The sequence below is a fragment of the Chelonia mydas genome, chromosome 15 (genome assembly GCF_015237465.2).
Source record: "Chelonia mydas isolate rCheMyd1 chromosome 15, rCheMyd1.pri.v2, whole genome shotgun sequence".
Classification (NCBI taxonomy): Eukaryota; Metazoa; Chordata; order Testudines; family Cheloniidae; genus Chelonia; species Chelonia mydas.
In genome coordinates, this window is record NC_057856.1 from 22,353,061 (window position 1) to 22,370,940 (window position 17,880).

Here is a 17,880-nt window from a genome sequence, read left to right on the forward strand (position 1 = left end):
TTAGAGTCAAACAACATACCAACATTGTTATACACTGGATAGATTCTATCCCCATCTTTGTTGTTGAGAGGAGCTTGCTCTCCAGGATGATACAGTTCCTGTTGTTCCTTTATTCTTTTGAGTTGGAGCTTAAGTCTGTCCACTTTTGCCTTAGCTTCTAGTTCCTGCAATCAAATATATGACACTCTTTGTTCATGTTCAAACTGCTGCCGGTTTCTTACCACAAGCATTTTTGCTGGGTCTTCTTCCTTATCACTGTCAATTAACAGATATTTCAGTTCCTGCTCTGGGGCCTTTTTCTTAAAAGACAAGCACTTATGTGAGCACAGTTCTTCCAGGCTTTTTCTGTCAGGACCTTGATCTACATTAAAAGATTTGGATTCCCCATCAGGCCCAGATTAAAGAATTTTAGGACCCTGTGCACTATTGAAATTGCCTCCCACCCCCACCTTCCTTAAACTAGATAGAACACGTGATATACAAGACAATGGGTGCACTAGGCAAAACTTCAGTGTGCTGCCCCCCTCCTGTGCCCAAGAACAGAGGTTCTTAATGCGTTGAGCCTTCTGATGGTTCAATGGTTGTGGTAGAAGTGGCGGGCCAAGCACCAGGTTGCAATGCCACTCACTCAGGTTTGGACCGGCACCTCCTCCATCATGATGGACAGGAAGCCAGGCCAAATTTGAGGGACTGACATTGTATCCTGGTGCACGGGGTTGCAGCGCCACTCAATTTGTTTCTTCCGCTGGCTGGGGCCTCCCCTGAGATGAGGGCCTGTGCAAGTGCACATTGGTTAATTGGTGCCTGTTCCCCATGACAGAAACATTTTTAAAAGAAGGTGGTGGGAAAATATTTTTGAAAGAGAGATGCTGGCTTCAAACTGGAGACAGACTCAAGAAAATGATCAAAATAAAGATGAGTGACGAAGGAGGGGAAAATGGCAGAGAAGGTAAATAGAAACAAATTCAAAGGGGGCCTACTTATTTTATTATTAATTAATTATTATTATTTATTATAGTGCTTACAAAGTGCACGGTGCTGTCCAGACCCTCCCTCAAAGAGCTAACAATCTAGAAATCTGGTACCATTAATTATTGCTGTGTCTTTAAAATATCTATATTGATATAAAATGTATTTGTGGCATTCAGACAAAGGGTTTGCTTAACTCTTTGGGGAGTGACTCCTAAATTAGGGATGCCAACCCTCCCGGTTTCCTGGGAGTCTCCCAGAATCAGGCTCTATCTCCTGGAGGCTACTGAAGCCAATCCGGGAGATTTTAGGCCACTAAAAGTCCATTGGCGCAGCGGGCCTAAGGCAGGCTCCCTGGTCCCGTGCCACTCCCGGAAGCGGTTGGCATGTCCCTGGGCGGGGTGGGAGGAGGTCTCCGCATGCTGCCTCTGCCCCAAGTGCCAACTCCGCAGCTCCCATTGGCCAGGAACTGCAGGCAGGGGCAGCGCGTGGAGCCCCCCTCCCAGACCCCCCAGGGCCGCAGGGATGTGCCGGCCACTTCTGGGAGTGGCGTGGGGTCAGGGCAGGCAGGGAGCCTGCCTTAGCCCCACTGCATCGCAGACCAGGAGCCACCCGAGGTAAACACAGCCTGGCCAGAGCTCGGCACCCCTCATCCCCTCCTGCACCCCAACCCTCTGCCCCAGCCCTGAGCCCCATCCCGGAGCCAGCACCCCAAACCCCCTGCCCCAGCCCTGAGCCCCCTCCTGCACCCAAACTCCCTCCCAGAGCCAGCACCCCTCACCCCCCCCGCACCCCAAGCCCCTGCTCCAGCCCTGAGCCCCCTCCTGCACACAAACTCCTCCCTCCCAGAGCTTGCACCCTCTCTCACACCCCAACCCCCTGCCCCAGGCTCAGCCTGGAGCCCCCTCCCACACTGCAAACCCCTAGACCCCAGCACAGAGCCCGCACCCCAACCTCCTGCCCCAGCCTTGAGCCCCCTCCTGCACCCAAATTCCCTCCCAGAGTCCGCCCTGCCTCCCCAGCCTGGTGAAAGTGAGTGAAGGTGGGGGAGAGTGAGTGATGGAGGGAGTGGGGATGGACTGAGCAGGGCAGGGCCTCGGATGTGGCCAGGCAAGGGTGGTTGGGTTTGTGTGATTAGACAGTTGGAAACCCTACTCCTAATTCAAAAGTAAGCAAGCAAGGAAGGAAAAACAATCCTCCATCCATTTATCTGGTGTTGATTAAACTTTCCTGGAAAGTCTTCATAGCCTTCATAGACAGGTCTCCCCTGCTTTGAGAAACTCACGCTTACATCCTTCATAAAATGTTGATTTTCCATGGAAAAAGCTTTATTCTTATGCAACACCAAATGGTATAAGAGCTCACTGGGTGCTACATTCGTCCTGGGCATATCCTTATGCAGGAGTTTTAAATGTGAAATGTTCTTCTTTGGAGAAAAATGAAAAATCTCTCTGGTGAAGCCACTATATTTCATAGACAATACCTTCAGTAGATAAAGCTGCTTTTGAATTTCAGTAGGACTGTCATAACTACTTATTGCTTAGTACTGAAGAAACAATAACATTTTTATAATGTGCATCTCTAATATTAAATATGACTATTTCAGTGTTGCAAAATGTTTTTAACAGTTGGTGGATGGGCCAATATAAAATGTCACCTCACTACTGCTAAGATAATTTGTGCAGGGACTAGAATGTGATGGATGTGTATATTAAAATGTGTCCTAATGCAAAGCAATGGTATCTACTTGATAGTCTCTGGGCAATGCCATTAGAAACCGTTAGACAATGTAATCACACTAGTTGCATCGAGGTGCATAGTAGTAGACAGAATTAGGTAAGTCATGCAAATCTAAAATGTTAATCAGTTCCTGTTAAATTATTGGTAACTTCACAACCATAATTTACAAACATATCCTTCATCCACAGTAATTTACAAACATGAGATCCTTCATCCACAGTTGGCTGTATGAACTTTGCTGCACTTTGTCATTAAGTTTAAACATTAAAGTGAGCAAATATATTTAATGAGTCACTTCCATGGGGTCAGTATGTTATTTACAAAGGCCCTTCTTTAAAGATAAGTACATTTTTTTTCTGGGACCAGCTGTTTAATTAGCAACACTTAACTACACTCCTTTACTGACAATTATAAAATCTTGATTTGTAACCAGATGCCTGGGTGTGGTTGCCTTTTTATTGAAAACAGGAAGAGTGCAATATTGTTTCCATTTTGTTCAGAGCAAACATTTTACGTTAGGGCCTGATCCTACAACACATACTTCTGAGCATAGTGTTTGCCTTTGTGACTAGTCCCAATGAAGCATTGTATGTCCTTATTCATGATAAGTTGCACTTACTCACAAAATTAGCCCCATTAACTTCAACTGCTAATTAGCATAAGTGAAGGTGGCAAAAGGGGAACTGACATGCATGGTTAATTTTACTGCCTGAGTAGTCCCACTGAAGTCAAGGCCTTAATTTCTTCAGGTGTCATATGATCTGGTGACACATGGTAAAACTCAAATACAGTGGGAAGAAGAAAATAAAAGGCTAGTCTAAACTATGCTTCCTAATCACTTATATTTCACAGCTTACACAACACCACCAAATGCTAAATATAAATATTAATCATTTTGAAGGTGTCAGTTGATCAGTTTATAATATCAGTGTGATGCAAAAACATTACATAAACAATGGGACAGCTTTTGCTCACGAAAGCTCACGAAAGCTTATGCTCAAATAAATTGGTTAGTCTCTAAGGTGCCACAAGTACTCCTTTTCTTTTTGCGAATACAGACTAACACGGCTGCTACTCTGAAACCAGAAACTATGTGGGTTTTCCTGGAAATGAGTGAAAGGCAGCAGGGTATTTCATTGTTTATGGCCAAAATTTATTTCCAAAGAAACTTATAACGTACTTGCTTGACATAAAGTGTGCATAAAATCATGATCCTGTCCTGTTATACCATCTGCCCTCCATCCCCTTGTCCCATTCTTTGTTGTTATCCCTTGTTTTGTTGAGTGTCGAATTACCACGTAAGGTCCTGAATCTATCATTTCCTCTTTCAGTAAAGTGCTGTGCACACCTGTTGGACTGTATAAATACAATAAAATTAGAGTGTGTAATAAAAAATAATATCCGGTCAGTAGAATAATATGCAGAAACACAATCACAAGACAGCGGTTCATGGTCCTCTAAAGGCAATGCAGGCCCAAGAGCATCAGGACCATCTCAGGTGGGTGGAAAGTAACCATTGTGCAGCCCCTGCAGTCTGAATTTACCCCACAGACAGGCCACCCAGGGAAGGAGATGTTTAACACTGCCACCCAGGGCTCACAAGCTCCCTGCAGTAACTCCCCTCAGTGAGCCAGGCGCTCAGCCACGCCCCACCCAGCCACGTCACTCCACCCCCTGGGCGGGACCGGACTAGGGGCAGCCCCCGCTCAACACCTGCGCGCGGAACCCGGAAGCGCCACGGCGGAGTGACAGCCGAAGCAGCCAATCAGCGCGCATAGCATGGGCCGAGCGGGCGGGGCTGGAGCCCTCAGCTAGAGACCCGAGGAGGGGGCGGGGGGGGGAGAAGTTTCTTTGCCGGGGGAGCGTTGGCTGCGGGCGCGCGCGCGGTCAGTGGGGGCTGCGGCTCGGCGTTGGCGCCTGTCACAGGCCGCCCCATGGAGGGGAGCCGCGGGGCCGAGCCCGGCGAGCGGAGCCCCCTGCTGGGGGGCGGCAGCGGCAGGTGGCGGGGCCGGGGTCCGCCCGGCGGCCCTAGCTCCTTCCAGGGCCGGCGCCTGGCCTGCGCCGCCGTGCTGCTGGCCGAGCTGCTGGAGCGGGTGGCCTTCTACGGCATCACCTCCAACCTGGTGCTTTTCCTCAACGGGCCCCCCTACGGCTGGGAGGGCGCCCAGGCCAGCCAGGCCCTGCTGATCTTCATGGGCATCACCTACCTGGTCTCGCCCTTCGGCGGCTGGCTGGCCGACGCCCTGCTGGGCAAGTTCGGCACCATCCTGCTGAGCCTGGCGCTCTACCTGCTGGGCATGCTGGCCTTCCCGGCCCTGGCGGCCCCGGGCACCCGCCAGGCCCTCTGCGGGGAGATGCCGCTGGCCTGCGGGGAGAACTGCTCCTCCCCGGCGGCCGCCAACGCCACCCTCGCCCCCTGCTCCCAGGGGGGAGCCACCCGCTGCTGCTCCGCCGCCGTCTTCGCCGGCTTGGCCCTGGTGGGCTTGAGCGTGGGCTCCGTCAAAGCCAACATCACGCCCTTCGGGGCCGACCAGGTGAGGTACCGCCCGGCCGCCGCCTCGCCCGGGTGTGGGATACGCGGGGGAGGGGACTGGTCCTTTGGGCCTGGGTTCAGCCAGGTTTGGGGGAATGGGCAACCCGCCTACAGAGTCAGACACTTCAAGGCTAGGAGCGGGACCGTTTGATCATCTAGTCTGTCCCTCTGCCGAGCACGACACAAAGAACTTCACTTTTTAAGTTACAGCGACTGTGTTAATCCACTGTAGGGTCTTTGTGGCGCTTGTGGCTGTGGTGGCTAACTTTGCCAATGCAGCTGATTTTTTGACCATCCAGATCAGGTTTTCCATATCTCCAAGCAGCATTACTCTTGTATAAATGTGGTAAGGGACCCAGCGTTGTGGGGTTCATCCAGGCCAGTATTATCCTCTTCAAGGTCCAGAAGTATCTGGCATAGGGGAATTGTATTAGTTTTATGGGTGTTTCAGATGGATTGTGTGGGTCCCCTCTCTATAATCCCCGGACAGTTGCTTGTTTAACATTGTGCCCAGCTGGAGCCTGGCAGGTGAAAGAGCTGCTGTAAATACAATAAATTTATTAACAGCAGTGTCTTTCATGCAGATATATTTTCTGTCAACACAGTAATTCTCTTCAGTTTGGGTAAGGGATCATTCATTGGATCATCACTGCAGAGCAAAATGACTGCATGAAGTATTTCAGAGTAGCAGCCGTGTTAGTCTGTATTCGCAAAAAGAAAAGGAGTACTTGTGGCACCTTAGAGACTAACCAATTTATTTGAGCATAAGCTTTCGTGAGATGCATCCGATGAAGTGAGCTGTATGCCTATGCTCAAATAAATTGGTTAGTCTCTAAGGTGCCACAAGTACTCCATTTCTTTTTATGTGAAATATTTGACAGACAGTACGGCGTAATCTAACTTTGCATAGCATGTGGCATACTGTTTGTATAGCCCTCTTAGGCTGGAGGTAATATTAATACAAAGCACTACTATTGCGCACTCCAATTAGAGATGTAAAATTATTTTATAGAGAGTAGCAATATTATTCCCACTTCATGGATTGTAAATCTCAGGTGTAAAGAGAATGTGTCTTGACTAAGTAAATAGTTTTAGTTAGTGGCTTAGCAGAGAGTAGAACTGATTTCTTAACTCCTTGTCCTGGGTTCCTTCACTGGACAATTGAGTTCTGGTCTCTGTGGATAGTAGAGAATTTTTCATAAGAAGAGGGGCTTTTCACAATGTCTGTGCCAAAAATACCTCCTTTCTCCCCATCGGAATGTTGTGCAGTTTACTGTATGTAGCTTGGCTCTGCCCTTCATTGGCATTGGAAGCTCTTTGGGACTTTTCTGGATGAAAGGTATTATGTAAATATTAAGGGTGTTGTGTAAACATTCTTATAGCCCACAATTGAACATTCCCAGTGTATGGGTTGTGTCAAAGCTAGTATAACTCCCTTGTGAGCCCATCAAGTTAAGTAGCTTCAATATGACTTTATCTTGTAAGGCATTTTTCAATTTGTCTGTCCCCAAAACACTTTATGAAGGTAAATATAACAGATGAATAATGACAGACACAGAGAGTTGTTTTTTTTTTTTTTTTTTTACACTATCTTCACTAAAAGTGTAGCTGCCTTTGAACACCAGTGGGAAAAGACTTTTTTTTAAATCAAAGACATCTATGTCTTGCAGGTATTTCACAGTGATTTATTAGTACTGTAGACTGAAGCAAGGGAAATTTTCTCTTCTGCTGCTTAATCATGAGTAACTTTCCAGTTAAGGTGTGGATCTTTCCCAATCTCTGTTTTTCTAGGTTATCATTTGTTACATATATTACAACATGCTATTTAACTTGTTCTGTAGTTTTGAGCTCTTTAGATGATTCTCCCTACCTAGGAATTTCCCAAAAAGCAGGGTAGATGGATATGTACTGTTTGGAATAAAATCTGTCTTTGATGTGATACTAGAATCAAGTTTGGAGGCAACTGTGCAATGTAAAGGTTTTGTTGTCAAGGTCTGCAAACAAGTTTAATTTTTTAAAGAGAGAAAATAGTAACCTGATGAAATATTTAGACATGTATTTTATGCTTTAGTTCTCATAAGTTGATTTCCAAATGTTGTTTGCAAACACATTTTATTATGGGCCTTAAAAATTACTCTAACTATTTCAGTATTAGCTTGGTAGCTGGAGGATCCAAACTCGTTTTTAGGGGGTGGAAAGGGTGGCAGACCTTCAAAATAGAATAGGACTCGTACAAAATATGATACTAAACAATTTAAAAATCATTTAAAGACACAAAAATGTATCCTCCAAAGTTAGGAGCATAATTATCAGTGTTTGTCTGTTAAGTACACATTTAGAGGTATTTACAGATATTTTACAAGTGGCTGTTTAGTACAGAACAGTTTTTGCCTGTCAGTTTAGCACCCACAATTGCCGTAAATGTAACTACCGAATTTTGCTGCTTCGTGGATTCTAAGGTCAGATGAGACTATTGTGATTGTCTAGTCTAACGTCTTTTATAATACAGGCCATAAACTTCCCTAAAACAATTAAGAGATCATATCTTTTAGAAAAACATCCAATCTTAATTTTAAAATTGTGTGTGATGGAGAATCCAACATGACCCTTGGTAAATTGTTCGAGTGGTTAATGGCTCTCACAGTTAACAATTTATGCCTTTTTTCCAGTCTTATTCCCAACTTCCAACCATTGGAATGTGTTAACCTTTCTCTGCTAGAGTGAAAAGCTCATTATTAAATATTTGTTCCGTGTGTAAATACTTAATAGTACTTTGCAAGACTTGTTTTTGTAAATGGTTTGACATGATGCAATATATTACCCTGAGACTGATGGTTCTCAGAATAGTGTTTATAAACATGTGATTTCACATGACACTCTCCAGTTCCCCATTTGAGTGTGCATACTTTGCAGTTACTTCCTGTTTTGCTGGGTAGGGATTGATGATTTAGGCCCTTTCTGCATTTGGGAAACTTTTTCTAAAGCTTTTTCACTCTTGCTAAAGCTAGTTCAGCTTCATCAGTATATGCAGCGCTGGCAGTGATGTACGATAGATGGATTGTCATCTGTCACCATTGTTTTAATCACCAGGACAATCAGACTTTCTTGGAAAAGATCTGCTTAAACTGGTGATCAGAAGGGCTGGTTCCTCTGTACTAAGAAAATCTGACAGGCATGTAGTGGTTAAGTCTGATGGCAGATAGTGGTCTAGCAAAAGTCTTGCAGTATGGTAACACTGATGCAGCTAAAGCAGTGTTAGCAATAGTAGGAAACTTTTAAACATGTTTTCCTAGTGTAAACGTGTCTTTAACTGAAAAATTTAAGGCATGGAGTTCAAATCTATGATGCCCTAAAATTGACAGTGGGTTTAAAAAACAAAACAAAACCAAACAAACTGCACAGGCAAGTTAAATACAGATGTGATCATGAAACGGGAGAAGGCCTAACAGCAAACTGTCCAAATTTCACTGTAAAGGTTTGAAATTATGGAGCTGAACTGATACTGGATAAATTTGTTTTCTGAGATCTCATCAGTGTATTCTCACAGTAATAACTAATGGAAAGATGTGTAAGAACAGCTTCATGAATCTTGTAGGGGTGAATTTGACTGCTGAACTGTCCTCCATCACTCATTCCTTCTGTAGGCTGGGGACAAAGAGGAAAATTTTGAGTATTTAGTCCTTGGTGTCCTGTGTGGCCACTCACCTGTCTTGCTGAGGTGTGTTTTGCCACCTGCAGCACCTATTTATCAATGCTAGGAAATACTTTGTGCCATATAGCCTCTGTACAGCCCTTTATTCAGCTAGTAAGTGGACACTGACAGTGTTAATATTTTGGAAACAAACACATTTTTCTGCTTGTTTTTGTAAATGACTACAGGAGGAAGTGGAGCTGTCTATCATGACTCAGGAATGAGTAAGCAGAAGAACAATGTCAGGGACCCAGGAGTCATTAGCAGCTGATGCTGGGATCAGATTTCATTATATTCTTGTGCTAGTTGGTACCAAATAAGAATTCTGTTTGTGCAGAATTCAGTTCCTGCATAACCATCTGATCTGCAGTTTTGTATATTTGTGAACATAAAGTGTCACTGTGTCTGATTAAGAAGCATGCAGTTTCATAACCCATTAAGATAAATGTTGTTTTGAGAGAGAGCTCACTGGTTTATTTCAGTCTACCTGTAGAAGGCACAAGATGAGGAATTTTGCCTGGGATTACTTCAAGACTGTCCTAACCACAGAGAACTGGGGCATTACTTTATTTAACAAAGCAAAACAACTAGATGCTGGAGAAAGCAATAAAGTCTGCGTGAGAAGTGCTGATTCTATTCTTCCAACCGTTTTCATATGGATCTGCAGGCATGCTACTTCGGTCTCCTATCTCACTGGATCTCAAGATGCCAGGGTCTGGCCTGGTCAATACTTTGATGATGGATCTCTAAAGAAAACACTGGTGCAGCAAGATCTGATTCAGCAAGTGGCCATCTGCCCTCTAATTTATTGCTGAGCCAATATCCAAGCATAGTTTTAAGGGCAGCTGTTCTGCTATAGTTAATGTCTAACAGATGAGACTTAAAACAGCAGTCCTCATCTAATGTGGAAATTAAAGAACTGATGATTCTTCTCTTTCAGTCTGTCTACTCCGCCTACCTAAAATTTTGTCATAGTTGCAATGAGCTAAGGCATTTGCTTCCTACCCTGAACTGTTTTATTGTATTGCAGTGCACTGTTAAACAGCTAGGATGTTCATCCCCAGCAGTGGCTTAATTTAATTGATTTAAGTGATTCCTATGTGTAGACTGATGGAAATCTAGTTGATGAAGCACTTTGGAATTCTTCACAATGAAAGATGTAAACATACATCTCTGACAATAATCAAATCTAACTAAAATATTGTATGTTTGAAAACATGGTCTGGGAGGCCTTTCCTGTTAGTGTTTCAGTGAGTGCTTCTCGCTTATACTGACCCCTCATTTAATACTTGACTCTGTGTGATGCTTTACAGCTCTGTATAAATTATGCCTCACTACATTGTGAAAGAGGTACTATCCCATTTTACAACTGGGGAGGTGAGTTAAGTGATTTGCCCAAGAATCCACAACTCTGGGAGAACTGGGGCTGGAAATCAGGCAGTGGGAGTTCCTGGCTCCCATCCTATGTTCAGACCTTCAGTGCACGCCCTTCTGGTTCAGCAAAATAGGTGAAAACCTGTCCAGCAGCAGCTCATCCTGTGGAAAACGGGCTGTTCATGAACTCACTTGCAGAAGAGGCAATAGTGTGTACAGTGTGTTCTAAGTGTTTGCATTAGCTATTTGCTTTTGTTTAGCAGAGTCAGTGTTACCTTGGAAGCCACTATGTTTGAAGTTATTGCTCTGTAATAGGAAGCCAAGGGGTTGAGCCATTGAGTTTCTCTGGTATGAGCTGTATTAGTGAGGATGTTTTAGCCAAAATCTGTAGAAACTAGGAAGATGACCTTACCTTATCTCCAAGAAGCCAGCTGAGCATTGGATAACCAGCTGTCCAAGTGTCAGCCACATTTAGAGCAAAGCATCAAGCAGTGGCTGTTTTGCGTGTTTATTCTGGAAGAAGGGAGTCTCTAACAGCAGAAGTGGTGAAAAGTCTTTGTGCAGAAGAGCTGTTCAGAAGCCTCTGTAAACTTAGAGGGGTGGGAGTCTTATGCTAAAATATCTAGATATTGGCAAGAAGTTTGGAGTTTGTGAAATCGTCAGAGTTGACACGTGTAAATCTGCCCAGTGATTTATTTACATGTGGGTAATTTGTTTAGAAATAAATTTAGGTAAGGACCTCTGAGTATTAAAAAAAATTAGTTTTCCTGCACGTGATGCTTTCCCTTCTGTAAAAAGTGTGGATGATTTTAACTTTATTCTCTTGGACATAAACAGTTTCCCTATGGCTTTTTTGAGGTGTAGCTGGCCATGGTAGATTAATTTGTTTTACTGAAATATTCAAGCAGACTAAGTAGTTGTCACACTCCACCTTGTGGCTTTTGAATTCCTTGGACTTGGCACAGATGAAAGAAGGTGGTACGTTGAAGTAGCAACACTTTATTGTGAATGCTCACAACTAAAACATCTTGTATTTATATACTGAAACTGTTATTGCTGATCAGTTACTTTTATTGGACAGTTTTATTGGTAAATGGTTATTTTGCTGTAATAGAATCATAGAAGTCTAGGGCTGGAAGTGACCTCAGTAGGTCATCTAATCCAGTCCTTTGCACTCAAGGCAAGACCATGTAATAACTAGACCAGTGGTTTTCAGACTGGGGTATGTGTACCCCTATTGGTTTGTGAGCTCTCATCAGGGGGTACGCGAGAAAAATCCTGTAATGGCGGACAACACATTTTATTTAGTACAGAGGTTTTCAAGTGGTGGGGTGCGTCTTCCCGTGGGGGCGTGGAGGAACGTTCAGGGAGGCAAGCAGCAACACCAGGGGGCTTGGGACAGTCCCACCATGGGGCTCGCAACTTCCACACACTCCCCCCCCACCCCCCCCAACTCACTGCAGTGGGCCACCCAGCCTGTCTGGGGTGGGGGTGGGGTGGGGACATAACCTAAATTTTTGAACTGAGCCCCCCTTTGAGTTACAATTTTTGGTTGTGCCCTCCCCCCAACCCAGACAGGCTGGGTGGCCTGCTGAGGTGAGTCATGGGGTGGAGAGGGTGTTCCCTCCCTGAGCCCTGCTGCGCAGGGCTGGCCTGAGACACCTGGTGTGGCTGCTCCCCTGCCTCCGAATATTCCTCCATGCTCCACTATGGGGGTGTGCCCCACAGTTTGAAAACCTCTAGAAACTGTTGCTAAATGGAAGGCAAATGCGGGGGGGGGGGGGGCGGGGGGTAGTGACCCTGCGCTAGGCCATTCCTGACAGGTGTTTGTCTAGCCTATTCTTAAAAACCTCCCATGATGAGATTCCACAGCCTCCCTATGCAATTGTTTATGAAGTTTTTCCTAATGGCCAACCTAAACTGCCCTTGCTGCAATTTAGGCCCATTTCTTCTTGTCCGGTCCTCAGAGGTAAAGGAGAACAATTTTTTCCTTCTCCTTGTAATGACCAATTATGTACTTGAAAGCTGTTATCGTGTTCCCCACTCAGTCTTCTCTTTTCCAGACTAAACAACCCCCTGTTTTTGTTTGTTTGTTTTTTTTCAATCTTTCCTCATAGGTCATGTTTTCTAGCCATTTAATCATTGTTGTTCTCCTCTGGACTTTCTCAAATTTGTCCACATTTTTCCTGAAATGTGATGCCCAGAATGGGACACAATACTCCAACTGAGGTCTTATCAGCGCAGAGTGGAAGAATTACTTCTTGAGTCTTGCTTAAGACAGTTCTGTTAATACACTCCAGAATGATTGCAAAAAACGAAAGCGTCATGTTACAGTATTGACTCATGTTTAGGTTGTGATCCTCTATGACCCCCAGATCCCTTTCCGCAGTACTCCTTCCTAGGCAGTCATTTCCCATTTTGTATGTGTGCAACTGATTGTTCCTTCCTAAGTGGAGTACTTTGCATTTGTCCTTATTGAATTTCATCCTGTTTACTTCAGACCATTTCTCCAGTTTGTCCAGATCATTTTGAATTTTATTCCTATCATCCAAAGCACTTGCAACCCCTTCTAGCTTAGTATCTTTTGCAAACTTTATAAGTATACTTTCTCTGCCATTATCTAAATAGTTTATCAAGGTACTAAACAGAATCAGACCCAGGACCAATCCCCATGGGACCCCACTCAATATGCCCTTCCAGCTTGACTGAGAGCCACTGATAACTACTCTCTGGGAATGGTTTTCCAATCATTTATGTTCTCACCTTATGATAGCTTCATCTCTTGGCTATATTCCCCTTGTTTCTTTGAGAAGGTCCTGTGAGACACTATCAAAAGCCTTACTAAAGTCCAGATATACCATTTCTGTTTCCCACCCATTTACAAAGCTAATTATAGGTATGCAACCTTTTAATAATACCAGTTTCTACTTTCTGTGTCCCTGTAAAATGGTCTTGGAAGCATAGGGAAATGGCCATGTCTGTGCCGCTTACATGCTAGCCCTGTCCTGCTGCAGCAGTCACTGGGTCTTAAGAATTTAATCAAACTGTTGGTGCTGCTATGCCTGAACACGGATGAAATTGAGCAGAGCGAGCTAAGGAATTTTGCTGCTTGGGTGAATGAAAATAATGGGAATGTGTGGGGGGGAAAAAGAGGATTCCTACAGTATTGTGCCAAATATTACTCCTTAATAAAAATCCTTGTGCAATTCTCAAGTAGTTGATCTCTAGGTAAAATTTAGTGTCTAGAATGATAGCAGCAGAAGGGGTAGATTTTCCTGAAATAAGTAAAAATATTTGTCTATTAATTCATAAGTGTTTTTAGAAACTGTAGAGCCTAGACTAGTATTTTTCCTGCTGTCAGTCAGCTCAAGTCATAGCCAGCAGGGTGAATTACAGGGTAGCGAACTCTACATATACGGTATATCTAATCTCTTAAGGAACCAGTGCTATATTTGAAAGGAAATGTACTGATTGCGTTTTAACTGTGCTGAATTTTCTGTAGCTGACAAGAAATTATCTTCTGCCCCTTTGCTATAACTAATTTATCCAACAGGTAGTCTTAATATGGTTTTAGCAGGTGAACCTGCTTTGTCTAAGGAAGTGGTTAGTAGATCCACTTCATCATGGAGGGAGATCCATTTTTATTGATGAGTCTGGCTTTTTCAGCACACACTTCTTTTCCATTCTCAAACTCTGCTTTTGTTTCCCCCTTTTCTCTTTTGACAAGGCTACTGAGTTAGCTCTTTGCATGGAGTGGCAGTGCAGAGTGAGAGCTGAGATTGGAAAAGGGAAGTAGTCTGCCAGAAACTTACCTACTCTTATGCAAGTTGTAAGGTTGTGTTTAATAAAAATGGTGTATCATTCACTAGCACTTCACTGGCATGTATGCCACTTTGATTTAAAAAGAAAGTTGATGTGAAGCAATATTGAAAATGAAACTGATGCTGATAAAGTGATCAGGAACAGGTAGTAACTGTCCTGAAGCCTGAAAAAGAAAAATGGCTGGCTTGAGGCTCTGTCTCTGTTAGCCTGTAGTGTATGTATTCAAATGCTTAACAATGCTAGTAGTTATGTATAGCAGAAACAGGTGCTTAATACTTCTTTGTTTATACTATTTGCATATTGTCTGTTCATTACCATAAGAAATACAGATTCCTAGAGGGGAGTAATATGCATGTGTTTAATGTGAACAGGACCCAGGAACCTCAACAGCAATCAAAGTTCAGTCTTATTCTTTCTTTGGTCTCTTACAGACTAAAGTACCTTGCCCCTTCCAAGGTATTCCTGCCCTCTCTGACCTAGTGTATCTATTACTTTCCACATTGATCTGTTGGCCCATGGCCTACATTTCACTGTAGCATCCATCGTTTCTCTCTCTTTTGTCAAGCCCTTGTCTAAACAACAAAGAGAGAACAACAAAGATGGATTATGGGTCTCCCTTTTCATCGTAGACTTGGCATTTGATCAATGAGTGGAAATCATTGTTTGCCTGTATAACCTCTCTCCAGTTTACATATGTAAAGCTTGATGACAGTGCATCCTCTTGATGGCCTGCTGTCGTGAAGCTCAGGGCAAGCCCGCTTCCATCCCCTTTCTTGTATGGAGACACCTTCTCTTTGAGAGAGTTATCGGATGTAAATTTGAAGAAAAAGTAGAAACTGCAAGGGGCCTCCAGTCTTCCATGGTCCACACAGCAGCTTTGTCAGACTAACTGTTGCACCTCCTCCTCCAGCAGTCTAGTCAAATAATGTAATCAAGATTTTGAAAGGTACTTTTCACTGCTTTGGATACAGAAGCTATAGAGCAGTACCAGCAACAGAACTTCTTTCCTGCAGAAAAAGCTGGGTTTTCCCCAGACATAGCTGGGTTTTCATGGCATATCATGGCATGTGTGTCCAGTTTTTTGAATGCCAGGCAAATAAGTTTTGCTTCTCAGTTATAAGACATCTGACTCCACTAAGCTGGTATCTGATGCTGATTCATTAGTAAAAAGAAAAGGAGTACTTGTGGCACCTTAGAGACTAACAAATTTATTTGAGCATAAGCTTTCGTGAGCTACAGCTCCAGTGAAGTGAGCTGTAGCTCACGAAAGCTTATGCTCAAATAAATTTGTTAGTCTCTAAGGTGCCACAAGTACTCCTTTTCTTTTTGCGAATACAGACTAACACGGCTGCTACTCTTATTCATTAGTGGTTCTGAGTTGATTTTCAGCTACAGGGTGCTGACTTAAGTGTTGCAGCCGCAAGAGTTATGGGATGCTGTGGATTCTGTTGCAGAGTAGCTGATTCATTAAGTAAAGGGAAGATAGATATAGATTTTTTTTTTCCCCAAATTTTAACTTCTGGTAAACTGCATCCTGTCCTGAGTTATACAGAGCTCCTATGACTTAGCTAGAAGCAATTATTGTTTATAGTATTTAATATAGAATAAGGAGCACTGGGGGGAATTGCACAGGTAAAAAATAGCATAAGCTTGACTGTAGAGGTGTTCAGTTAAAGCTTCTGGCAGAAGAATAATTTATGTTCAATTTTTATGTCCTACAAGGGGAAATATATATTGTACTCAGTTTGGTGGGGCCTGTTGGTGATAAAGATAAACCTCTTGAAACCTAAACTCATTTTATAAAAATGCAGTGTTAGAGTACGGTTGCAAGAGGAATAATATTTAAATTTAAAGTTTGTGCCTTATTCTTCAAGTAGTCAGCTGCTTACTCTTAAGACTTTTTCCCTATAACTATAGACCACTTTTTTGGGAAAGCTGTTGAAATCTCTGCAGCTGACCTTTGCAATATTTGAGAGAAGAGAACTTAATTCAGATAATCAAATGTAAGAACTAAAGTATGTATATTAGAGCATGATAAAATTCTTAGGTAACTTATAACTGCCTTATTAGAATGTAAAACATAAACATTATTTTGAATCCTAGATGGACTTCATAGTTGTCAGACAGAACGTTTCATTTTAGGAATTCATGTTTAGAGATGTACCGCTACAGACTGGGGACTGACTGGCTAAGCAGCAGTTCTGCAGAAAAGGACCTGGGGATTATAGTAAACGAGAAGCTGCATATGAGTCCGCAGTGTGCCCTTGTTGCCAAGAAGGCCAATGGCATAATGGGCTGTATTAGTAGGAGCATTGCCTGCAGATCGAAGGAAGTGATTATTCCCCTCTATTCAGCACTGATGAGGCCACCACCTGGAATACTGCATCCAGTTTTGGTCCCCCCACTACAGAAGGGATGTGGACAAATTGGAGAAAGTCCAGTGGAGGGCAATGAAGATGATCAGGGGGCTGGGGTACATGGTTTACGAGGAGAGGCTGAGGGAACTGCGGTTATTTAGTCTGCAGAAGAGAAGAGTGAGGGGAGAGTTGATAGCAGCTTTCAAGGTTCTAAAGAGGATGGAGGTAGGCTGTTCTCAGTGGTGGCAGATGACAGAACAAGAAGCAATGGTCTCAAGTTGCGAGGGGGGGGATCTAGGTTGGATATTAGGAAACACTATTTCATTAGGAGGGTGGTGAAGCACTGGAATGGGCTACCTAGGGAGGTGGTGGAATCTCCTTCCTGAGAGGTTTTTAAGGCCCGGCTTGGCTGGCAAACCCTTGACTGGGATGATTTAGTTGGTGTTGGTCCTGCTTTGAGCAGGGGATTGGACTAGATGACCTCTTGAGGTCTCTTCCAACCCTAATATTCTATGATTCTATGTACTGTAACCAAGAGATACTAATGTTGTGGAAGTAATGACTGTAACTAAGAGCAAAGTAGGTCCACTCTGGTACAGTTCTTCTTTCCATGTGTTGAATATGTACTAACTTCGTTGGAAGGTCATATTTATGCTCAAATAAATGTTAGTCTCTAAGGTGCCACAAGTACTCCTTTTCTTTTTACAGTACAGTGTGACTTCATTAACTACCATACTAACCCTAGAACACTTTAGTCATTTTAGTTTGACTATAAATTAAACCTAACTTTTGAGTGTGTATTGGAGTTGACTGAATTCTAATAAACAGGCTTCAGCCCTTTCAGAAAGCTAATGACTTGTTTATTTTTTAATCTCTTCCAGGTCAAAGACCGAGGTCCAGAAGCCACAAGAAGATTTTTTAATTGGTTTTATTGGAGCATTAATTTGGGAGCTATTGTCTCCCTGGGAGGCATTGCATACATTCAGCAGAATGTCAGCTTCGTTATTGGATATATCATCCCAACAGTTTGCATTGGGATTTCGTTCATGGTATTTTTGTGTGGTCAGAGTTTCTTCATCACAAAGCCACCTGATGGCAGTGCCTTCACAGACATGTTTAAGATTCTGGCGTACTCTTGTTGCTCACGAAAGAGATCCAGGGAACACCGAACTAATAGGTTTGTTAAGAACTCTTAAGTACAGGCTTAACTCACTTCAAATTTCAACTAAGGTCTCAAGCCGCTTTGCTTAATGGTTGTATGACTGGCTGGCTGCTGCTTCATTTTCTAGTCTATTCTGTACCGTTTTAGACTTCGACTTTCATTTAGATCTTTGAGTGCTTGGGTGTGTATGTCCTAATAAAGAATATATCCTTGTTTTCCATCTAGTCCCTGT

At 43.4% G+C, this 17,880-nt stretch overlaps 1 protein-coding gene across 3 annotated transcripts in view; it reads left to right on the forward strand.

The window, feature by feature from the left end:
* The first annotated feature begins 4,544 nt into the window (after positions 1-4,544).
* The window catches only part of SLC15A4 (solute carrier family 15 member 4), a 49,233-nt gene continuing 35,897 nt past the window's right edge, over positions 4,545-17,880 (forward strand). For 2 of the 3 annotated variants that reach the window (XM_043529393.1, XM_043529394.1), the window contains exons 1-2: positions 4,545-5,243; positions 17,368-17,663. In XM_043529393.1, the coding sequence (XP_043385328.1) occupies positions 4,644-5,243; positions 17,368-17,663 (896 nt within the window). In that variant the 5' untranslated portion in view covers positions 4,545-4,643. The remainder of the gene's footprint in view (positions 5,244-17,367; positions 17,664-17,880) is intronic. The other variant, XM_037878584.1, reaches the window with a different exon arrangement.